Below are 24699 nucleotides of genomic sequence, written 5' to 3'. Positions count from 1 at the left end.
CCCAATGCAACTGAGGAATAGTCCAAATAATCCACCGTGACACAACATGACACCTGCTCCAGAGGAGTAACACTGACTAATATTCATAAACACCTCCATCCTCATGTAGGGTGTATGACCTATTAGGCTACAGGATATAACGCCCAACTAACTGCTTTCAATGCATTATGTAAAACAGCAAAATCATATTGTACTGTGACCAGGGAGTCATGTGTTTGGATGGGTAGCCGAGGTGAGGGAGATAAATGCTGTTCCATAAAGCCTGTAAGTCTCGCAGTGAGTTGGTTGATTTAATGAAAGTGAAGTCACGTAGCAGGTTAATTAATTCATAAAATAAACAGTCAATTTTGTGCCCTAGTCTCTCCACCTGGTCCCCCTCCACAGGCAGATGAGCAGGGCATTCTAAACACCTGGGCAAACCCGATTTACCGATTCAGTTAAACTAGTCAATCAATCCGCCGGGATCATAAAGCACATCTTTGCCCCCGACGCGTAGACCCACAACCCACGGTCCGTTTTATAGTTCCCTATAACTCACCTGAGTGACTGGATGTTGATGCATCACACACAGAGAGAGCGTTTGTGACATCAGATGGACCTATGGTAGTGTCACCCTATTGTGGTGACTTTAAAGATGGGGTGGGGACATGGGGTGGAGTGGGGGCAGTACATGGGGTATATAACCCTTTGGGGGAGAGAGCAGAGAGAAGATAACCCTCTCCAGACCTCAGGAGCACCCATCACCCACCCAGAAGACCCAGACACAACAGGCCCATGGAGATGATGAACCTGCTCCTATTGTGGACCTTCCTGCTGGTAGCCACTGGCCCGCTATTGGCACATCCCATCACAGACTCTGCAGAGATGCCCTACCCAGGTCCTGGTGAGTACCAGATCCACCCAATAGTTGTAGTATGGGGTTATTTGGCAGGGTAGTTCAATATTCACAGATGTAACTAAGGCCTGTGTGAGTTTTAATTACATTTCAATCTTGAGGATAAATAACAAACATATTGTAATCAGTGACCTTTTGTTCTGGTATAATTTCTTTGAGACCTAGTTGATCTGTCAACGTGTGGTTGTGTCTGAGAACTGAAGCAGTGTTAATATTGAATGTGTAATATGCAGTTTGATTATGGTGACAATGTTCCATACACTTTACACCATCAAAGTGTCGTTGCTACTTAAGTTCTTTCTCATTAATTCCCATGGTTGGATTAATATAAACACAATTGTAAGTGTTGACTGTGTTTTCACTGTGTTCAGTATCTGTGGAGGATGGAGGAGCAGGTAGTCCAGACGAGCTGTCTTTCTCTGAGCTGACGTATCTTCCACAAGCTGGCCCTGGACTCAGATACTCACCCCTACTGTCTGGAGATCTCAGCAGAGATGGTGAGATCACACAAACTAGTTGGTATTGTGCCTAAACAGTTACACCAAGAGAAGTATCACAACATGTTCTCTCTCACCCTTTGTCTCTCTTAGGTCTCAGTGCAGCTGGACTACTCGAAAGACAGATGAAGAGAGATGTGAGTTTTTAAACTAAATGATGATAAGAAGCATATATTAAGCTACTATCACATTTTGTTTTGGGAGTAGCGGTTTCATGAAGCATGAACTACTACAGCGGTAATTGTTCTCTGTTTCAGAAGTGGCTGGAGAAACAGAGTCACCTCAACCCCTTCAGCCGCTTCTTTGGCATCAGGAAGCAGTCCAGGAAAAGACGAGGTGCCTCAGAGTGCTTCTGGAAGTACTGTGTCTAACACAGTCAACCGTCCATAGAGAAATACATTCACACCATGATGAAGAGATGTGGCTTGTACTGAGACACAACCCCTCTCTTGCACACAACAAAGCATATGTACATGCATGCATACTGTACATTCACACACAGGAAAACACACACACATAAGGACACTACACACAGACAGGGATGGACTGAATGGATATCCCACAGGTTGATATATGTTACAGTATGCAGACTATTTTGTTTTTATCCCTGTCCCACCTGTGTGTTTAAAATGTTCACTGTTTGATGTTACTGAGCAAACATGACCTGCATGAACAACTAAATGGCTGTGCTGTATATTAAATACAAATAAAATCTTGTACTTGGAAAAGCTCTCCGTTGGATGTCTGGTCCCAGGGGAACAACTCATTGAACTACCAAATGCATTTATGCAGTCTGTGATAAAATAAACATTGACATCTCTTCACGCAAAAAGACCACATGAAGAACATAATATAATGTCTACAGTCTTTATTTGAGTCATAAGGGGATGGGATTCATTGTAGAAGACATGCAAAGGAGTCGTACTGTTCACTGTAGGTCTGAGAAGCAGACATTTGGCAGATCCTATTAGTCAGAAAATGATACTGTGGTATAATTTCATTGTTTTGTAAGACAGTCCATCAACCCCGGACACCATTCATCCGCTCCATTGGAAAAGCAGGCGGATACTTTGTATTAGACTTTCTGGACAACGGAAAGTAGAGAGGTGAAGAGAAGAAGGGAGGGAGAGGAGAGAGAGATTGTGAGCGAGAGAGAGTTCGAAGGAGAGAGAGTTCGAAGGAGAGAGAGAGAGAGGAGAGAGAGTTAGGGAAGAGAGAGAGAGTTAGGAGAGAGTTAGAAGGAGAGAGAGAGAGGGAGAGTGAGAGAGAGAGAGAGTTAGGAGAGAGTTAGAAGGAGAGAGAGAGTTAGGAGAGAGTTAGAAGAGAGAGAGAGAGAGAGAGAGAGAGAGTTAGAAGGAGAGAGGGAGAGTTAGGAGAGAGAGAGAGTTAGAAGGAGATAGTTAGGAGAGAGAGAGTTAGGAGAGAGAGATAGTTAGAATGAGAGAGAGGGAGAGAGAGAGTTAGAAGGAGAGAGAGAGAGTTAGGAGAGAGAGAGAGTTAGAAGAGAGAGAGTTAGAAGGAAAGAGAGAGTTTGAAGGAGAGAGAGAGAGTTAGGAGAGAGAGAGTTAGAAGGAAATAGTGTTAGAGGGAGAGAGAATTAGGAGAGAGAGAGAGTTACAAGGAGAGAGAGAGTTAGAAGGAGAGAGAGTTAGGAGAGAGAGTTAGAAGGAGAGAGAGTTGTGAGAGAGAGTTAGGAGAGATAGAGTTAGAAGGAGAGAGAGTCAGGAGAGAAAGAGAGTTAGAAGGAGAGAGAGTTAGAAGGAGAGAGAATTAGGAGAGAGTGAGAGAGAGTTAGAAGGAGAGAGAGAGAGTTAGGAGATAATTAGAATGAGAGAGAGAGCGTTAGGAGAGCGAGAGGGTTAGAAGGAGAGAGTTAGAAAGAGAGAGAGAGAGTTAGAAGGAGAGAGAGAGAGTTAGAAGGAGAGAGAGTAATGAGAGAGAGTTAGGAGACAGATTTAGGAGAGAGAGTTATGAGAGAGAGAGAGTTAGGAAAGAGATTTAGAAGGAGAGAGAGTTAGAAGGAGAGAGAGTTAGGAGAGAGAGAGAGTTAGAAGGAGAGAGAGTTAGGAGAGAGAGAGTTAAAAGGAGAGAGAGTTAGGAGAGAGAGAGTTAGAAGGAGAGAGTTAGGAGAGAGAGAGAGTTAGAAGGAGAGAGAGTGAGGAGAGAGAGAGTTAGAAGGAGAGAGAGAGTTAGAAGGAGAGAGAGAGTGAGGAGAGAATTAGGAGAGAGAGAGAGAGTTAGGAGAGAGAGAGAGAGAAGGAGAGATAGTTAGGAGAAAGTGAGAAATAGAGGAACAGAGAAACAGAGAGAGAGTCATCAACAGTAATTAAGATTGAACATTTTAATATGCATGGTGTATGAAAATGAATTATCCTTATATTGACCACTTACAAGTGCACTTTACATAATACTACAGTAATATTATTTCTAAATGTTGTTGTGTTTGTCTTTCTGACCTGCTGCTGCCTTGTTCAGCGTAAGGTCTGTTGTACATAGAGGCACCCATCCTTGGGAGATCTCTCTTCTCCAGCTCAGCACTGGGCCATGCTGCATTCTCTCTGGTTGTCTCCAGCATGGGCCCCTCTTCACCTCCTGGCACCTGATAACCCACTGACTGGAGGAGCTCCAAAAGCTACCGGAGGGAGGGAGGGAGTACAGAAGGGAGGGAGAGAGTACAGAAGGGAGGGAGAGAGCGAGGGAGGGAGTGCGGGAGTACAGAAGGGAGGGAGAGAGTACAGAAGGGAGGGAGAGAGTACAGAAGGGAGGGAGAGAGCGAGGGAGGGAGGGAGTACAGAAGGGAGGGAGAGAACAAGGGAGGGAGGGAGTACAGAAGGGAGGGAGAGTGCGAGGAAGGGAGGGAGTACAGAAGGGAGGGAGAGAGCGAGGAAGGGAGGGAGTACAGAAGGGAGGGAGAGAGCGAGGAAGGGAGGGAGTACAGAAGGGAGGGAGTACAGAAGGGAGGGAGAGAGCGAGGAAGGGAGGGAGTACAGAAGGGAGTACAGAAGGGAGGGAGAGAGCGAGGAAGGGAGGGAGGGAGTACAGAAGGGAGGGAGTACAGAAGGGAGGGAGTACAGAAGGGAGGGAGAGAGCGAGGAAGGGAGGGAGTACAGAAGGGAGGGAGAGAGCGAGGAAGGGAGGGAGTACAGAAGGGAGGGAGAGAGCGAGGAAGGGAGGGAGTACAGAAGGGAGGGAGATAGCGAGGAAGGGAGGGAGTACAGAAGGGAGGGAGAGAGCAAGGGGGGGGATGCAAAAGGAAACATTAAATGACAGCGTGGGTCAGAAGTTCCTTGCCTAGGAAACATGTTTACACAAGCTAGCTACAGACGAGAATCTATTAAATGAAGCAGTTTATATAGATTAACCACCGTTGTCCCATGACTTGAGCCAGCAAGTTTATGGTTAATGTAATCCGTGTTCATAAACAAGATTTGAGTCAGGATAAACTCAGTCTCACCTCAATCAGAGTGTCTGAATCGGTCTGCAATGACTTGCAATCACATGTCCAGAGAGACAGCAATAAAAGTGTCAGTATTCCCACCTTCATCATCTCTCCTATGACACACAGAGGACCATCTCAAATCCTTAGTCCTCACTACAACGTATCGGTTAAAAGGCATTCCCTATAGGCCTTCTAGCCTACCTAAGATTTGGGAATTAAGTACAATCAAATACATTCAGTAGATATAAGAACCCAACAAAGTCCTACCTTCTGAGTCACCTGTGTGTTGGTGGTTATGTTGCAGGACGGCGTTCCACTGAAGTTGAGTGAAGCCTCGGTACACCAACATTTGTTTTATAGTCTCCCCCTGAGCCTGCCCTGACCAATCCCTGATGCTTCTGGGTCTCCTCCACACTAAACCACTGTCCTGCTTCATAACCGTTTCATTATATTGATCATTTGTACTGCACTGTTGAGGGAGCTTGCAAGTAAGCATTTCGCTACGTTGTTTATAACTGCTGTAAACTGTGTGCATGAAGAATACATTTTGATTTGATAACCCCCAGGCAAGTGATCTCTCAGCCCCTCACTGCTCTGCTGACGTGACACTGTACCTGCCGCATCCCCCATTAATCTACAGCAGACAGAAAGAAGAAACACACACAGGAAGGCCATTCCACGAAGGTAGAGCCTTTTGATATTTTAAGTAGAAATTGTGCACCAATATTGCATTTTAAAAGCCTGTTATAGTCAATGAAGTGCCCTTTAATAAAGACCACATGGAGAATTCAATAAATCAGAATTCAGCACTTTTACATGTGCCTCTGTGCACCCTCATTGTAAAGCCCTAGATATTTATTTCTGAATGATATTATTTATTTATTTTTTAAGGTTAAAAAAAGACCTGTCCCTTATTTTAAGGTCACCCCTGTTACATGAACTGAACTCTCGTTTTAATATGGTGAAACTATTCCTTTACATTTTCTTTTTCTTCAAAATTAACATCTAATAGTCAAATCATAGTGTAGATGCAGGCAAGCTGTTTCTACTCGTTTTGAAAATGTTCTGGTGTTTTGTGGTGGAGAACTGAGTGTTATCCATTGATAGAGAGGCTAGAAATGTTCTGGTGTTTTGTGGTGGAGAACTGAGTGTTATCCATTGATAGAGAGGCTAGAAATGTTCTGGTGTTTTGTGGTGGAGAACTGAGTGTTATCCATTCATAGAGAGGCTAGAAATGTTTCAACAATGTTTTTTTGTGAAGCTTGCGTTCAATTGCCCCTCCTTGTTGCACACAACAAGTATCCATTTCCCCTGTCACACAATGAAATCGTCAACCCTGTTACGGTCAACCCTGTTACGGTCAACCCTGTTACGGTCAACTATTATTGGCTCTTAATAGTCACTCGCTATAGTATACATTTTTCTATTTAGATGGGAAAACATGTTTTTTATTAAGTTGAACATGTGCTCTTTACGACAGAATGTTACAATTTGTGGAAATTACGTTTCCCCCCAAGTTACACATCTCAAAAGGTACTGAGTTGGTGGAACGACCCAGCAGCTGCCAACTGCTTATTCTCCTTCTCCATCCCGGACTGAAGAACTCCAGTCATCAGTAGTGACATTGATAATAATAATCATTTGGTGGGCGCTTATATTTGTCCTATTTCACACATGTACTAGTGTGTATTAATACTCATGTGTGTATTGGAAATGTGTTCTTTGCGTATCCTAACTCACTGAGACACATTGACTGTGACTATGATATGACTGTACTACACCAGTGGCTCAGAATTTAGAACTACATTAAGTTGGACCTCTGGATCAGTTAGTCCACTCAGCTTTGATCCAATGTGTCATGTATTGTCATGTTGTGTCTTGTTTCTGTCCTTTCCCTTCACCCTGTCTCCCTCTGCTGGTCGTTATTAGGTTACCTTTTCTCCCCCTCTTTCCCCCAGCTGTTCCTTGTCTCCTCCTAACTACCTCGTCACCCCTTTTCCCACCTGTTCCCTTTTTCCCTCTGATTAGTCCTCTATATCTCTCTCTGTTCCTGCTCCTGTCTTTGTCGGATTCTTGTTTGTGTTTTTCATGCCTGAACCAGACTATCGTCATGTTTGCTGCAACCTTGTCCTGTCCTGTCGGAATCTGCCGGTCCATCTGAGCCTACCTATGTTTTGTTATTAAAGAAGTTCTGTTTACGTTAATTCGCTTTTGGGTCCTCATTCACGCACCGTAACAGAAGAATCTGACCAAGAATGGACCCAGCGACTTCGGATCCTCTCCACTCTGCCGTCGAGATCCAGGGAGCGATGCTAGGCAGACACGAGCAGGAAGTGTCTGCTGCTCGACATGCCGTTGAGACCCTGGCCGCCCAAGTCTCCAACCTCACAGAACAGGTTCACCATCTCCGCCTCGATCCACCGGCCACTTCCAGGGCTTTCGAATCTCCGGAGCCCAGAATCAATAACCCGCCGTGTTACTCTGGGGAGCCCACTGAATGCCGCTCGTTCCTCACCCAGTGTGATATTGTGTTTTCTCTCCAGCCCAACACTTACTCCAGGAGCACTGCTCGTGTCGCCTACGTCATATCTCTCCTTACTGGACGGGCTCGTGAGTGGGGCACGGCAATCTGGGAGGCAAGGGCTGAGTGTACTAACCAGTATCAGGACTTTAAGGAGGAGATGATACGGGTTTTTGATCGATCTGTTTTTGGGGAGGAGGCTTCCAGGGCCCTGTCTTCCCTATGTCAAGGTAATCGATCCATAACAGACTACTCTATTGAGTTTCGCACTCTTGCTGCCTCCAGTGGCTGGAACGAGCCGGCTTTGCTCGCTCGTTTTCTGGAGGGTCTCCGCGCAGAGGTAAAGGATGAGATTCTCTCCCGGGAGGTTCCTTCCAGCGTGGATTCCTTGATTGAACTCGCTATTCGCATTGAGCGACGGGTTGATCTTCGTCACCGAGCTCGTGGAAAGGAGCTCGCGTTCTCCGTTGCCCCCCTCTCCGCATCACTACCATCTTCCTCTGCCGGCTCGGGTGCTGAGCCTATGCAGCTGGGAGGTATCCGCATCTCGACTAAGGAGAGGGAACGGAGAATCACCAACCGCCTCTGTCTCTATTGCGGTTCTGCTGGTCATTTTGTCACTTCATGTCCAGTAAAAGCCAGAGCTCATCAGTAAGCGGAGGGCTACTGGTGAGCGCTACTACTCCTGTCTCTCCTTCAAGATCCTGCACTACCTTGTCGGTCCATCTACGCTGGACCGGTTCGTCAGCTTCCTGCAGTGCCTTAATAGACTCTGGGGCGGAGGGCTGTTTTATGGACGAGACCTGGTCTCGGGAACATAACATTCCTCTCAGACAGTTAAGGGAGCCCACGGCCTTGTTCGCTTTGGATGGTAGTCCTCTCCCCAGGATTCAGCGTGAGACGCTACCTTTAACCCTCACTGTCTCTGGTAATCATAGCGAAACCATTTCTTTTTTAATTTTTCGTTCACCTTTTACACCTGTTGTTTTGGGCCATCCCTGGCTAGTTTGTCATAATCCTTCTATTAATTGGTCTAGTAATTCTATCCTCTCCTGGAACGTCTCTTGTCATGTGAAATGTTTAATGTCTGCTATCCCTCCTGTTTCCTCTGTCTCTTCTTCACAGGAGGAGCCTGGTGATTTGACAGGGGTGCCGGAGGAATATCACGATCTGCTGTGTTCAGTCGGTCCAGGGCCACCTCTCTTCCTCCACACCGGTCGTATGATTGTAGTATTGATCTCCTTCCGGGAACCACTCCCCCCCGGGGTAGACTATACTCTCTGTCGGCTCCCGAACGTAAGGCTCTCGAAGATTATTTGTCTGTAGCTCTTGACGCCGGTACCATAGTCCCCTCCTCCTCTCCCGCCGGAGCGGGTTTTTTTTTGTCAAGAAGAAGGACGGGTCTCTGCGCCCCTGCATAGATTATCGACGGCTGAATGACATAACAGTGAAGAATCGTTATCCGCTTCCTCTTATGTCTTCAGCCTTCGAGATCCTGCAGGGAGCCAGGTTTTTCACTAAGTTGGACCTTCGTAACGCTTACCATCTCGTGCGCATCAGGGAGGGGGACGAGTGGAAGACGGCGTTTAACACTCCGTTAGGGCACTTTGAATACCGGGTTCTTCCTTTCGGCCTCGCTAACGCTCCAGCTGTCTTTCAGGCATTAGTCAATGATGTCCTGAGAGACATGCTGAACATCTTTGTTTTCGTTTACCTTGACGATATCCTGATTTTTTTCACCGTCACTCCAGATTCATGTTCAGCACGTTCGACGTGTCCTCCAGCGCCTCTTAGAGAATTGTCTTTTTGTGAAGGCTGAGAAGTGCACTTTTCATGCCTCCTCCGTCACATTTCTCGGTTCTGTTATTTCCGCTGAAGGCATTAAGATGGATCCCGCTAAGGTCCAAGCTGTCATTGATTGGCCCGTCCCTAAGTCACGCGTCGAGCTGCAGCGCTTTCTCGGCTTCGCGAACTTCTATCGTCGTTTCATCCGTAATTTCGATCAGGTGGCAGCTCCTCTCACAGCCCTTACTTCTGTCAAGACGTGCTTTAAGTGGTCCGTTTCCGCCCAGGGAGCTTTTGATCTCCTCAAGAATCGTTTTACATCCGCTCCTATCCTTGTTACACCTGACGTCTCTAGACAGTTCGTTGTCGAGGTTGACGCGTCAGAGGTGGGCGTGGGAGCCATTCTTTCTCAGCGCTCCCTCTCTGACGACAAGGTCCACCCATGCGCGTATTTTTCTCATCGCCTGTCGCCGTCGGAACGTAACTATGATGTGGGAAACCGCGAACTGCTCGCCATCCGCTTAGCCCTAGGCGAATGGCGACAGTGGTTGGAGGGGGCGACCGTTCCTTTTGTCGTTTGGACTGACCATAGGAACCTTGAGTACATCAATTCTGCCAAACGACTTAATGCGCGTCAGGCGCGTTGGGCGCTGTTTTTCGCTCGTTTCGAGTTCGTGATTTCTTATCGTCCGGGCTCTAAGAACACCAAGCCTGATGCTTTATCTCGTCTCTTCAGTTCTTCAGTAGCCTCCACTGACCCCGAGGGGATTCTCCCTGAGGGGCGTGTTGTCGGGTTGACTGTCTGGGGAATTGAGAGGCAGGTAAAGCAAGCACTCACTCACACTCCGTCGCCGCGCGCTTGTCCTAGGAACCTTCTTTTCGTTCCCGTTCCTACTCGTCTGGCCGTTCTTCAGTGGGCTCACTCTGCCAAGTTAGCCGGCCACCCTGGCGTTCGGGGTACGCTTGCTTCCATTCGCCAGCGTTTTTGGTGGCCCACCCGGGATTATGACACGCGTCGTTTCGTGGCTGCTTGTTCGGTCTGCGCGCAGACTAAGTCCGGTAACTCCCCTCCTGCCGGCCGTCTCAGGCCGCTTCCCATTCCCTCTCGACCGTGGTCTCACATCGCCTTAGATTTTGTCACCGGACTGCCTTCGTCAGCGGGGAAGACTGTTATTCTTACGGTTGTCGACAGGTTCTCTAAGGCGGCTCATTTTATTCCCCTTGCTAAGCTTCCTTCTGCTAAAGAGACGGCACAAATCATCATCGAGAATGTTTTCAGAATTCATGGCCTTCCGTCAGACGTCGTTTCGGACAGAGGTCCGCAATTCACGTCTCAATTTTGGAGGGAGTTTTGCCGTTTGATTGGGGCTTCCGTCAGTCTCTCTTCCGGCTTTCACCCCCAGTCTAACGGTCAAGCAGAACGGGCCAATCAGACTATTGGTCGCATCTTACGCAGTCTTTCTTTTCGCAACCCTGCGTCTTGGTCAGAACAGCTCCCCTGGGCAGAATACGCCCACAACTCGCTTCCTTCGTCTGCGACCGGGCTATCTCCTTTTCAGAGTAGCCTCGGGTACCAGCCTCCGCTGTTCTCATCTCAGTTCGCCGAGTCCAGCGTCCCCTCCGCTCAGGCTTTTGTCCAACGTTGCGAGCGCACCTGGAAGAGGGTCAGGTCTGCACTTTGCCGTTATAGGGCGCAGACTGTGAGAGCTGCTAATAAGCGTAGAACTAAGAGTCCTAGATATTGTCGCGGTCAGAGAGTTTGGCTCTCCACTCAGAACCTTCCCCTTAAGACCGCTTCTCGCAAGTTGACCCCGCGGTTCATTGGTCCGTTCCGTATTTCTCGGATCATTAATCCTGTCGCAGTGCGACTTCTTCTTCCGCGATATCTTCGTCGCGTCCACCCGGTCTTCCATGTCTCCTGTGTCAAGCCCGTTCTTCGCGCCCCCGCTCGTCTCCCCCCCCCCATCCTTGTCGAGGGCGCACCCATCTACAGGGTCCGTAGGATTTTGGACATGCGTCCTCGGGGCCGTGGTCATCAGTACCTAGTAGATTGGGAGGGGTACGGTCCTGAGGAGAGGAGTTGGGTTCCCTCTCGGGACGTGCTGGACCGTGCGCTGATCGATGATTTCCTCCGTTGCCGCCAGGTTTCCTCCTCGAGTGCGCCAGGAGGCGCTCGGTGAGTGGGGGGGTACTGTCATGTATTGTCATGTTGTGTCTTGTTTCTGTCCTTTCCCTTCACCCTGTCTCCCTCTGCTGGTCGTTATTAGGTTACCTTTTCTCCCCCTCTTTCCCCCAGCTGTTCCTTGTCTCCTCCTAACTACCTCGTCACCCCTTTTCCCACCTGTTCCCTTTTTCCCTCTGATTAGTCCTCTATATCTCTCTCTGTTCCTGCTCCTGTCTTTGTCGGATTCTTGTTTGTGTTTTTCATGCCTGAACCAGACTATCGTCATGTTTGCTGCAACCTTGTCCTGTCCTGTCGGAATCTGCCGGTCCATCTGAGCCTACCTATGTTTTGTTATTAAAGAAGTTCTGTTTACGTTAATTTGCTTTTGGGTCCTCATTCACGCACCGTAACACAATGACTAGCTTTACTGCCTGGGGGGGGGGACAGTATCTGAGGTAACTGTGTCCGTGAGGATGCTTTGTCAACAGCGATGCCCTTTGAGTTAGAATACCGCAGGCGTTTTTATTGTCAAATTCAACTTTACTGAATAGGATAATGCCCTTAATGGGTGTAAAGTGAGTATCAGAAAGCCGGAATTGCATTATTAATGATATTACCCATTACATGTGAATTGATTGTCCCCCATCTATCTTCAGAGCTTGTGCTGTTATGTGACCTAAACTGGGACATGCTTAACACCCCGGCCATCCTACAGTCTAAGCTTGATGCCCTCAATCTCACATAAATGATCAATGAACCTACCAGGTATAACCCCAAATTCATAAACACGGGCACCCTCATAGATATCATCCTAACCAACCTGCCCTCCAAATACACCTCTGTTGTCTTCAACCAGGATCTCAGCGATCACTGCCTGCGTCCGCAATGGGTCTGCAGTCAAACGACCACCCCTCATCACTGTCAAACACTCCCTAAAACACTTCAGCGAGCAGACCTTTCTAATCGACCTGGCCCGGGTATCCTGGAAGGATATTGACCTCTTTCCATCAGTAGAGGATGCCTGGTTATTCTTTAAAAGTGCCTTCCTTGCCATCTTAAATAAGCATGCCCCATTCAAAAAATGTAGAACCAGGAACCTTGGTTCACTCCAGCCGTTGAACAGCACAAAAGCATCCTGTGGCGTACTGCATTAGCATCGAATAGCCCCCGCGATATGCAACTTTTCAGGAAAATTAGGAACCAATATACACAGGCAGTTAGGATAGCAAAGGCTAGCTTTTTGGAACAGAAATGTGCAAGCTGTAGCACAAACTCCAAAACGTTATGGGACACTGTAAAGTCCATGGAGAATAAGAGCACCTCCTCCCAGCTGCCCACTGCACTGAGGCTAGGAAACACTGTCACCACCGATAAATCCGCAATAATTGAACATTTCAATAAGCATTTTTCTACGGCTGGCCATGCTTTCCACCTGGCTACCCCTACCCCAGTCAACAGCCCTGCGCCCCCCACAGCAACTTGTCCAAGCCTCCCCCATTTCTCCTTCACCCAAATCCAGATAGCTGATGTTCTGAAAGAACTGCACAATCTGGACCCCTACAAATCAGCCGGGCTAGACAATCTGGACCCTCTATTTCTAAAATTATCCGCCAAAATTGTTCAACCTCTCTTTCGTATCATCTGAGATCCCCAAAGATTAGAAAGCTGCTGTGGTCATCCCCCTCTTCAAAGGGGGAGACACTCTAGACAAAAACTGATATAGACCTATATCTATCCTACCCTGCCTTTCTAAGGTCTTCGAAAGCCAAGTTAACAAACAGATCACCGATTATTTCGAATCCCACCGTACCTTCTCCGCTATGCAATCTGGTTTCCGAGCTGGTTATGGATGTATCTCAGCCACGCTCAAGGTCCTAAACGATATCATAACCGCCATCGATAAGAGACAATACTGTGCAGCTGTATTCATCGACCAGGCCAAGGCTTTCGACTCTGTCAATCACCACATTCTTATTGGCAGACTCAACAGCCTTGGTTTCTCAAATGACTCCCTCGCCTGGTTCACCAACTACTTTTCAGACAGAGTTCAATGTGTCAAATCGGAGGGCCTGTTGTCCGGACCTCTGGCAGTCTCTATGGGGGTGCCACAGGGTTCAATCCTCTGGCCGACTCTTTTCTCTGTATACATCAATGATGTCGCTCTTGCTGCTAGTGATTCTCTGATCCACCTCTAAGCAGACGACACCATTCTGTATACTTCTGGCCTGTTACATTTTGACCTTACTTCCTTTGTTTTGTCTTTTATTTTAGTCTGGTCAGGGCTTGAGTTGGCTGGGTTGTCTATGTTATTTTGTCGATCTTCTATTTCTATGTTTGGCCTGTTATGGTTCTCAATCAGAGGCAGCTGTCAATCGTTGTCCCTGATTAAGAACCATATTTAGGTAGCCTGTTTTCCATTGTGTTTTGTGGGTGGTTGTTTCCTGTTTAGTGTTTTTGTTTCACCTTCAGGACTGTTTGTTTGTCGTGTTGGTTGTTTTGTCTAGTGTTGCATTTCATTAAATAATATGAACACTTACCACGCTGCACCTTGGTCCTCCTCTCCTTCCCCAGGCGACAAGCATTACATGGCCCTTCTTTGGCCACTGTGTTAACCAGTTGCATCTCTAGGGGCGCTATTTCATTTTTGGATAAAAAACGTTCCCGTTTTAAGCGCGATATTTTGTCACGAAAAGATGCTCGACTATGCATATTCTTGACAGTTTTGGAAAGAAAACCCTCTGAAGTTTCAGAATCTGCAAAGATTTTGTCTGTAAGTGCCCCAGAACTCATTCTACAGGCGAAACCAAGATGATACGTCAAACAGGAAATGAGCAGAATTTCTGAAGCTCTGTTTTCTAATGTCTCCTTATATGGCTGTGAATGCGACAGGAATAAGCTTAGACCTTCTGCCGTTTCCCCAAGATGTCGGCAGCATTGTGACGTATTTGTAGGCATATCATTGGAAGATTGGCCATAAGAGACTACATTTTCCAGGGGTCCGCCCGGTGTCCTTTGTCTAAATTTGTGCGTAATCTTCAGGTGTGGGCATTTTCTCCTGGGATTCAGGAGAGAAAGCACACTTCCACGAACGATGTATCAACGAAGAGATATGTGAAAAACACCTTGAGGATTGATTCTAAACAACGTTTGCCATGTTTTCAGTCGATATTATGGAGTTAATTTGGAAAAAAGTTTGCGTTGCGTGCTGGATGCTAACCCTAATGCTAACGCTAAATGCTACGCTAGCTAGCTACTTTTACACAAATTATTGTTTTCCTATGGTTGAGAAGCATATTTTGAAAATCTGAGATGACAGTGTTGTTTACAAAAGGCTAAGCTTGAGAGATGGCATATTTATTTCATTTCATTTGCGATTTTCATGAATAGTTAACGTTGCGTTATGGTAATGAGCTTGAGTCTGTATTCACGATCCCGGATCCGGGATGGGGAGATCAGAAAGGTTAACTAACCTCCAGATGAGCTTCAATGCCATACAACTCTCCTTCCGTGGCCTCCAACTGCTATTAAATGCAAGTAAAACTAAATGCATGCTCTTCAACCGATCGCTGCACACATGTGCCCGCCCGTCCAGCATCACTACTCTGGATGGTTCTGACTTATGTGGACAACTACAAATACCTAGATGTCTGGCTAGACTGTAAACTCTCCTTCCAGACTCACATTAAGCAAGTCCAATCCAAAAGTGAATCTAAAATTGGCTTCCTATTTCGCAACAAAGCATCCATCACTCATGCTGCCAAACATACCCTCGTAAAACTGACTATCCTGGCGATCATTGACTTTGGCGATGTCAATTACAAAATAGCCTCCAACACTCTACTCAGCAAATTGGATGCAGTCTATCACAGTGCCATCCGTTTTGTCACCAAAGCCCCATATACTACCCACCACTGCGACCTGCATGCTATCGTTGGCTGGCCCTCGCTTCATATTCGTTGCCAAACCCACTGGCTCCAGGTCATCTATAAGTCTTTGCTAGGTAAAGCCCTGCCTTACCTCAGTTCACTGGTCACCATAGCAGCACCCACCCGTAGCACGTGCCCCAGCAGGTATATTTCACTGGTCAACCCCAAAGCCAATTCCTCCATCTGCCTCCTTTCCTTCCAGTTCTCTGCTGCCAATGACTGGAACGAACTGCAAAAATCACTGAAGCTGGAGACTCATATCTCCCTCACTAGCTTTAAGCACCAGCTGCCAGAGCAGCTCACAGTTCACTGCACCTGTGCATAGCTCATCTGTAAATAGCCTATCCAACTACCTCATCCCCATACTGTTATATTATTTATTTATTGTGCTCCTTTGAACCCCAGTATCTCTGCTTGCACCTCTATCACTCCAGTGTTTAATTGCTATATTGCAATTATTTTGCCACTATGGCCTACTTATTGCCTTAGCTCCCTTGTCCTACTGCATTTGCACACATTGTATATAGACTTTTCTACTGTATAATTGACTGTATGTTTGGATATTCCATGTGTAACTCTGTGTTGTTGTTTGTGTCGCACTGCTTTGCTTTATCTTGACCAGTTGTAAGTGAGAACTTGTTCTCAACTAGCCTACCTGGTTAAATAAAGGTGTTCTCAACTAGCCTACCTGGTTAAATAAAGGTGTTCTCAACTAGCCTACCTGGTTAAATAAAGGTGTTCTCAACTAGCCTACCTGGTTAAATAAAGGTGTTCTCAACTAGCCTACCTGGTTAAATAAAGGTGTTCTCAACTAGCCTACCTGGTTAAATAAAGGTGTTCTCAACTAGCCTACCTGGTTAAATAAAGGTGTTCTCAACTAGCCTACCTGGTTAAATAAAGGTGTTCTCAACTAGCCTACCTGGTTAAATAAAGGTGTTCTCAACTAGCCTACCTGGTTAAATAAAGGTGTTCTCAACTAGCCTACCTGGTTAAATAAAGGTGTTCTCAACTAGCCTACCTGGTTAAATAAAGGTGTTCTCAACTAGCCTACCTGGTTAAATAAAGGTGTTCTCAACTAGCCTACCTGGTTAAATAAAGGTGTTCTCAACTAGCCTACCTGGTTAAATAAAGGTGTTCTCAACTAGCCTACCTGGTTAAATAAAGGTGTTCTCAACTAGCCTACCTGGTTAAATAAAGGTGAAATAAATAAAGAAGTAAAAAACTTACAACAGTGCATGTACAATTTGTACAATTTGAACTTAACCTATACAGCGTTAACATAGAGCAGCTGGTAGGCAGCAGATTGGCTGTGGGTTATTACAACAAAATGTGGCTATAGTCCAGGCATTGATGCACTGGATGATACAGTAGAAGAACAAGGAGGCAAAATCACACTTTGTTAGAGTTTTCTTCATTTTTTATTTTTTTTAATTATTTTACAGCAGAAAGAATATAAAGCATTCAGAAAACATCTTCCATATTTTAAGGGCATTTCAAAACGTTTTGCATGGCTTCAGCAGCTTTTTTTTTAAACATATCCATCGAGTCAGTGACGCTTGTACATGCACAATTACAAAAATAAAACTTACAAACAAGAAAGAGGGGGAAGAAAAAGGAGAGAAAGCAAAACACAATAGGGGAAGCGAAAATAAGGAGTGGGTGAAATAATAGGGGAAGGAAAGAAAGAGAGGGTCACATAACAGGGAAAGACCGAGAGGAAGACAGTTATAGAGGAGAGGAAAATAGCTCTAACACTAGTTCACATGCAAAGTGTCAAGGACCCACGACTTTGTATTAAAGCAGGGCCATTTTTTTCTTCTTGGTTTGGAATTGATGAAAACGTGCAGTTCGGTAAAGGGTGCCATATAATTGCTGTCCATAAACTACTGAATGCTTGTCTTGCAATACTGGCATTTGCATAAGAGTACGTCGACTACATGTGTCCAATCATCTTTATCTTCACTAGGTCTATAGGTCTCCACAAAATAATGCTTATTGCTCTGTGTCCACAAGTGGAAAAGGTTGTGAGATGGTTTCTGCTCTGTTGTCTTGATGTGCCTACCTTTCAGTAGTTTGAGTGCATTGACAAAGGAAGAGGAGGAAATACCATCCAGTCCCTCAGGTCAATTAGCAGAGTGTAATGAAGGTAATAAAATCCATATGAAGTGCCTGTTATAGCTAACCTGTCATACCATCCAGAAGATGGCCATACCTGAAGGGCTTTTTTTGAAACCGTCCCTATAAGATCTGGTCATCTTCAACTACCCCAACGTACGTCTCAGGAAGACCTCATCTTCAACTACCCCAACGTACGTCTCAGGAAGACCTCATCTTCAACTACCCCAACGTACGTCTCAGGAAGACCTCATCTTCAACTACCCCAACGTACGTCTCAGGAAGACCTCATTCAGATGTTACATCATGTCATCATCCATATCTTAACTGAGATGAAATGTTGTATAACTGAGAATAGCTTTATAGACTATTTGAAGCTGTGTGTGATGTTATGACATAACCACAGATTCACACAGCAAGTCCTTATTTTAATGAGAACCATCAAGCCAGAGGAGGTCAAAGGTTAAAGTGTTACTAGACTCATAAGCATAGTCTATAAAAGAAAGGTAAGCATTTACGTAAGACTTTAAGCCCTAGTGTCCCATAATGCCTACAAATTAATTTGTCAGTTGTAGCCAAGACAGAAACAATTGACCATACGGTCAATTGTGATGAACTTGTCCTAATTATAATTATCTATACTACAATTACTTGTATCCCCTAGTTCTGTTATCGTGCCATTACGTCTCTCCTCAGCTCACCTTACTTACTTGAGAGGAAATGGATATCAATAATGCATCCAGGATCAGTAGTAATTTGTAAGTTTTATCCAGAAAGCACTGTATACTATTTCAATAGTGTGTCCTCTCTCTACACTGAATCACCATCAATGTCCTGCTCCACTTCCTCCTCCCCATTTTGGCACCCTGAGTAAAATACAGAAGGGAGGTGAGCGGTTCTCTAGGACTAGGAGCAGGCTAGGAAAATAACACATGATGAGCTCTCTCTGCTGAACTGTGTACAAGTGAGACTGACTATGCCCTGACATATCTGGATGTGTGCAGTGCAATGTACTGTCGCCTGCGTGTGTGTGTGTGTGTCTGTGTGTTGTTGCCTCGTAAAATACTTGCGGTATACTGTTGGTTTGGGAGCACACTATTTTTAGATCCAAATGAATAAAAATGAATAAATGAATTTAAAAAAACGTGCTTCTAGAAAAACTTTCCCTCCTGCTACCCCAAGAAACATGGTCAGTAAATACTGCAGATTGATCATAGTTTGTATTTTTAGGATTCTTCTCTGCCTTCCAATCAACTGCCCTCCATCTTTCAGAGTTCTGTGACACGTCATACAAACGTTCTTCGCTTTACAGAACAGTAAGTCTTTTACAAGTCTATCTGACTACCGATTTTAGAAAAATAAGCATGCTTTGGGTGCAGTTCAGTCACCCAGTTAACTATTTTACCCATGCAAGCATAATAAAACCTTCCCATATTGCCACAGCAGTGCATTAGCTGGCATTCTTACCACTATCTGAATGATGAATGCAAGGCAATAAAACCACAAAAGTTATGGAATGGAATTCTCATGGTTTCAACAGGCAGTTCCAATAGAAAATAAAAAGGCTGAGAATGTTGACAAGACGGAACGCATTGCGTGGGGATACTGAGTTGGTTAAGGGAAGACTGTCACCGGACTGAATTTAGTGATGGTTTTTGGATTGATATATGGTATGATGGATTCAGGTGATCTTTTTCTCTCCAAAGCCATGTTTTTCTCCTTTAGGTACAGTACATCGCATGCTTCCTGACATTGGCTTTGTGCGATCAATCGGGATATGATTAGGCACTTTCTACATAAACACTCTGAAAATAGGTTTACATATCAAGTCTCTGTGAAATAAACACAACCATACAGAGAAATAAACCCAGCAGTATATAATCATTAAAAACAGAACAGATAACAGGGTCTGAGACGAAATTCAGCAAGTTAAACAACAACACATAATTGTCCAATGGCATTTCACACCTTGTTTGAATAATGAACGTCATCACTTGAATGCCACCTGGTTGTTTTGATATGAATATAATATATTTCAGCAGAACTGCAAAAACCAGCAGACTACTGTATAGTCTATATCATGGACTCACAGATCAAATCAACTGGTATCAATGTTTCTGTTCCCACCACTCACATGTCATAATCTTTCAAACACGTCGGTCCACTGGTGCATCTTGTCACATTTACAGGTTTATACATCCCTCACTTTTGCTCATTGACTTGGCTGTGCTGATCCATAATAGGTCATATGTTTCACTATAATCTATACATCACTGTTTAATTGTGTTATTTTTAGCACCTTAGATTGTTTAAACAAGTGTTCCTCCTGTAAGTAAATTACCAATTTACTTTTACAAAGAATACCAGCCGAGAGACGCTACACATGTACCTCGTTCACTGTGGCCACATTACATTCTGACAAAGAATAATTCTGGTCTGTCCAGACCCTGACAGCCTTAGTCAAGTTAAGCCTCCAGCCCAAAAAGTATTGTCTTGTGTCAGCAGTTTGATACATTGATCTAGTCTATTTCAGGGTTTCCCAAACTCGGTCCAAAGCTCAATGATTTAATAATCAAAGCTCAATGAAAGCTCAATGATTTAATAATCAAAGCTCAATGATTTAATAATCAAAGCTCAATGATTTAATAATCAAAGATCAATGATTTAATAATCAAAGATCAATGATTTAATAATCAAAGCTCAATGATTTAATAATCAAAGCTCAATGATTTAATAATCAAAGCTCAATGATTTAATAATCAAAGATCAATGATTTAATAATCAAAGCTCAATGATTTAATAATCAAAGATCAATGATTTAATAATCAAAGATCAATGATTTAATAATCAAAGCTCAATGATTTAATAATCAAAGCTCAATGATATAATAATCAACGCTCAATGATTTAATAATCAACGCTCAATGATGTCATCGCCTGTGCATTGTCCTATTAAACAAATTATGATTTAATAATCAAAGCTCGATGATTTCATCACCTGTGTGTTGTCCTATTAAATAAATTATGATTTAATATATATATTTTATTTATTTAACCTTTATTTAACTAGGCAAGTCAGTGAAGAAACAAATTCAGGGGCAGAACGACAGATTTTTACCTTGTCAGCTCGGGGATTCCATCTAGCAACCTTTCGGTTACTGGCCCAACGAACTAACCACTAGGCTACCTATTAAACAAATGTTAAATCAACCTCAATTATAAAAATAAAAACAACAGGGCTGAGATTCACATGGACAAGGCTGCCATTTACAATCCTTATATGAAGACAATCCATACAAACATGCACACTAACAACGCAATCCCTCTTTCTCATACAGTAGGCTTTTTTGCACTTAAAATGTTACTGACCAGTGATCCCTGTGTATTTGGTGATGATGGCAAAAAAGCTTGGGTTGTTCTGACGTGTGATAACAAAAGAGAAATGAGAGACTTAAAAGTTGCTGTAGAAATATTTATCCCTCTACAATGTGTACTGTGTACCTCTATCTGTGATCCTCTGCCAGTCGGGATGGGACCTTGTGGTCTTTAATGCTAGTGTCTATTTCATTGAGTCGGGATGGGACCGTGTGGTCTTTAATGCTAGTGTCTATTTCATTGTATGATTATCTGTTCTGCTAAGATTAACTTCATTCTCTTGTTAAGCAATATAGCATTCACATTACTTGGCACCATTGGCAAAAGATTCTTGGTAGCCCAAAACAAAAATGTAAACATAAACATACTTGTCTTAAGATCATTTTGCAGATTTCTCCTAACTCTAAATACGTTATCTTTTTTAAAAGTTTTTAGCATTTGCAATAATGTCATGCTTTCGCAAAATGTTTATCCCAAGAACAATCAAAATAAAATAAAATACTCTTATAGTGAAATACTTTTAATCATTTTACAGAGCATAGCCACTACTGCTTTTGTTGAGTTTTTTTTAACCTTTGTTCATGTTTTTCATGCACATAGCTCATTTTTGTCCCAGGTATTTACACTATATACAAACAATACAACCATACTTCTTAGGCATTCAAACAAAACTATACAAATATTCTGTTTTTGTCTCATACCTGTTTTTGACCCCTTTTTAATGAATAAAATAATATATTTCTAAAATACAATCCCCTTTGGGTAAATGTTTTTCCCTACCTTCAGCCTTCTTTATATACAGAAACTGCTCAATTGTCAAAAATATGGATTTGTCTAACCCCTTTTTTTGGGACTAGCTTAGGGACCCCTCAAAGAATCTCTAAGACGTCAAGGCAATGTATGTGATCTTCCCCTCAAAAGCCCTCACAGGCCCTGAAGTTCATTTAAAATGTATGTGATCTTCCCCTCAAAAGCCCTCACAGGCCCTGAAGTTCATTTAAAAAGAACAACAATAACCTTCATGACTGTAATCATTACAACACAAAAGAGTCAAGTTTTCTTTTCTTTTTAGAATACCGAGGAAACAAATGAAATAAGGCGACAGAAAAAGGAAAGATGAGGATGTAGGTATAATCTCAGGAACTAGAGGGTATGACTCTTGGGAGAATAGGTTGGTACATGGGCCACTCAGTTGCATTTGAACATGAAGACAAAAGCAAAGCATTGAAATTCAGAGAATACAGACCTAACCTCCAGCACACAGGTGAAGATTTTCACCCATAGGCATGCATATTTGATCAAATCGACAACACAGAGTTTTGAAGAGACAAGTCAGTTGTAAATCGGTCATGGGCATGAGCACAAAACAGATTCAAGCAAAGAGGAATAGAAAAGAGAATAAAACAATAATATAAAAAATAAGAAGAAGAATTGTAATTCCATTGAATCCCCCTATCCCTTGCCTTACAGTACATAACCCCCCCCAAACCTAGATAACAAAAAAAGCCATTGTTTTAATAAGCCCCACCCATTTCTGCTCACACCCCTCCTACATTCATATGTAACCCCACCCCTTTGGACTGACTGGCGGGGTAGAGCACAGCGTAACAGGAAGGGTAATTTTGATCTATTTATCATACTAGTTACCATACTGAATGTATTCATCTAACTGTCGACAGGGAGTGTATGTGTGCAAATGGATCAATGTATTACTGAGATTTTTTGGTTCATTAAGTTACATTTTTTTTCTTCTTCAAATGGAATAATCAGTCACTTAAAAAAATATGAAATACAATTACAGCCCAGTCCCAAATGTGTTTCTGCTTCTGTCATGTTTCCTTGTGTTCTGGCCGGCATCTGCCTCCATCCTTGGCGTCTTATCCTCTTCCTTTGATCCACAGGGACCTTTTCAGACATGTCCAGCATTCCTCTTCCTTTACCGTCTTAAACCTAGACTCCGATACTCCCAAAAAGACAAAACAATCCATGAAAAAGTGCAAAAAATGCCATGAAGCAAATGTTCTGCCCCCCACAGCTTCTTCCCCTTAGTTTCTAATTATACACTCTCCAACATAAACAACGTCAGAGGGAAAAGATAAAGGTGAAAAATGCTGTTGTTAGAAGTAGAAGTAGAGTCAGCCACGCTGTCGTAGTAGTAGTAATAATAATCGCAGTGTTTTCACTGAACTGTTTTTTTTTCTTCTTCTCTTGAAAAATGTTTTGGGTATAAAGGGACAAAGAAAACAGGAAGAGTCAGGAGGAGAGTGATGTCACATTGTGAGGGGGCTCTTCTGAAGGTTTTCATGTTCCTTGGCCCTTTTCAATTCGTTCACTCTGAAACACAGACAGAGAGACAGAAGTCATTTAAACAGGGGTCTATGACCGCCAACACAGATCACTTCTCACAGGATGATTCTGTACTCTGTTTCAAACCATTCCCGAGAGAGAGACAGATATGACACCTTTCCCGAGAGAGAGACAGATAGGACACCTTTCCCGAGAGAGAGACAGATAGGACACCTTTCCCGAGAGAGAGACAGATAGGACACCTTTCCCGAGAGAGAGACAGATAGGACACCTTTCCCAAGAGAGACAGATAGGACACCTTTCCCGAGAGAGAAACAGATAGGACACCTTTCCAGAGAGAGAAACAGATAGGACACCTTTCCCAAGAGAGAGAGACAGATAGGACACCTTTCCCGAGAGAGAGACAGATAGGACACTTTTCCCGAGAGAGACAGGTAGGACACCTTTCCCGAGAGAGAGACAGATAGGACACCTTTCCCGAGAGAGAAACAGATAGGACACCTTTCCCGAGAGAGAGACAGATAGGACACCTTTCCCAAAAGAGAGAGAGACAGATAGGACACCTTTCCCGAGAGAGAAACAGATAGTACACCTTTCCCAAAAGAGAGAGAGACAGATAGGACACCTTTCCCGAGAGAGACAGAGAGATGAAGATCGACATAGCCCTTGTCAACGGGACCTGGTGCTGATTTGGAAAGAAAACATTGATCAATCAAACTGGATCTCATCTAGTCTAAATGATTCTGCTAAATCACTACGTCTTATGGCTCACTGAACCCATTCCTTCAGTACTTGATATTTTAATAGGTCAACTAACTTTGAAACTTGAGAATGGTTCTTAAAGCAGTTGGATTTACTTTTAAACTCATGAGAATATAATGTGATTGAAAAAAGGTCTCTTGATAATTAAACTCTCCAAAACTAATCTCAGGAGAGGAAACAGGAGTCCCTTGACAAGTCCACCAAATATTTGCTGGGCTGAAAGAGACCCTCAAGGTAGGCAGAGATTTACTAATTGGTTTGTATTTGGAATGTTGCTATGCACCAAATAAATGACTATATTACTCAAGAATTGTGTGTCAATTAATTTCATCAGTGGAATGTATTATTGTGTCTATCACTAAATTATGAAATACAAACACAATTGAAAATTGAAGGCATTTAATTTGTGAAAGAGGTGAAAATGTATTAAGACTACAATAGTCTAACCAATCTTGTACTGCATTTGTATTGGGAACTGACATTACCTTGGCATTCCACTTGTGAACCATGTCCAAACTGAGCCAGAGCCAAACACTACATTATACCCCAGCATGTACAATAGACTCAATAGATCTGACTGTAAGTCACTAGCCAATTACTGTTCCATATCATAATTAATAGACACTTGCCCTGTGGTAATTGTATTACTGACTACAACACTGGGATTGGTGTATATTCTCTGACTCCCTTCGGTCTCTATACTGCTTCTGAGAGAGCTTTTTTCCCTTGTAGGTAAACAGGATGAGTGGACAATGAGTGGACAATTTGTGGACAATGCAGTCCATTTGACATGAGTTTATACATGCACAGTGGGGCGAAAAAGTATTTAGTCAGCCACCAATTGTGCAAGTTCTCTCACTTAAAAAGATGAGAGGCCTGTAATTTTCATCATAGGTACACTTCAACTATGACAG

The 24699-nt window shown here is 43.8% G+C and overlaps 2 protein-coding genes and 1 long non-coding RNA gene across 11 annotated transcripts in view; 1 reads left to right on the top strand and 2 right to left on the bottom strand.

Annotated features, from left to right (window-relative positions):
- The first annotated feature begins 721 nt into the window (after positions 1-721).
- On the top strand, positions 722-1880 carry LOC110533023 (urotensin-2-like). Its single transcript, XM_021617151.3, has 4 exons — positions 722-883; positions 1267-1392; positions 1486-1529; positions 1650-1880. The coding sequence occupies exons 1-4, from the start codon at positions 775-777 to the stop codon at positions 1761-1763; spliced, it is 393 nt and encodes a 130-aa protein (XP_021472826.1). The 5' UTR covers positions 722-774; the 3' UTR covers positions 1764-1880.
- Positions 1881-2225: 345 nt separating this feature from the next.
- On the bottom strand, positions 2226-5148 carry LOC149981291 (uncharacterized). The gene is made up of 4 exons (XR_016483485.1): positions 5099-5148; positions 4847-4944; positions 3849-4024; positions 2226-2476 (listed from the first exon to the last, which is right to left on the bottom strand). It is a non-coding gene; the product is annotated as an uncharacterized LOC149981291 (long non-coding RNA).
- Positions 5149-21220: 16072 nt separating this feature from the next.
- Positions 21221-24699, bottom strand: part of LOC110532462 (calmodulin-binding transcription activator 1) — a 617258-nt gene continuing 613779 nt past the window's right edge. For all 9 annotated transcript variants that reach the window (XM_036988465.2, XM_036988466.2, XM_036988468.2 and 6 more), the window contains one exon: positions 21221-23050. In XM_036988465.2, coding sequence (XP_036844360.2) covers positions 23018-23050 — 33 coding nt within the window. In that variant the 3' untranslated portion in view covers positions 21221-23017. The remainder of the gene's footprint in view (positions 23051-24699) is intronic.

The sequence above is a fragment of the Oncorhynchus mykiss genome, chromosome 9 (genome assembly GCF_057628025.1).
Source record: "Oncorhynchus mykiss isolate SJ-2025 chromosome 9, ASM5762802v1, whole genome shotgun sequence".
In the NCBI taxonomy this organism is placed as follows: Eukaryota; Metazoa; Chordata; class Actinopteri; order Salmoniformes; family Salmonidae; genus Oncorhynchus; species Oncorhynchus mykiss.
Note: the sequence above shows the minus strand (reverse complement) of the source record. Positions and strands in the feature narration are given on the sequence as shown.

Excerpts from the sequence above, each read along its gene's own strand:
- LOC110533023 (XM_021617151.3), top strand. The coding sequence starts at position 775 with ATGGAGATGATGAACCTGCTCCTATTGTGGACCTTCCTGCTGGTAGCC. Across the intron at positions 1,393-1,485 it reads TGGAGATCTCAGCAGAGATG|GTCTCAGTGCAGCTGGACTA; the intron begins GTGAGATCACAC and ends TGTCTCTCTTAG. Across the intron at positions 1,530-1,649 it reads AAAGACAGATGAAGAGAGAT|AAGTGGCTGGAGAAACAGAG; the intron begins GTGAGTTTTTAA and ends TCTCTGTTTCAG.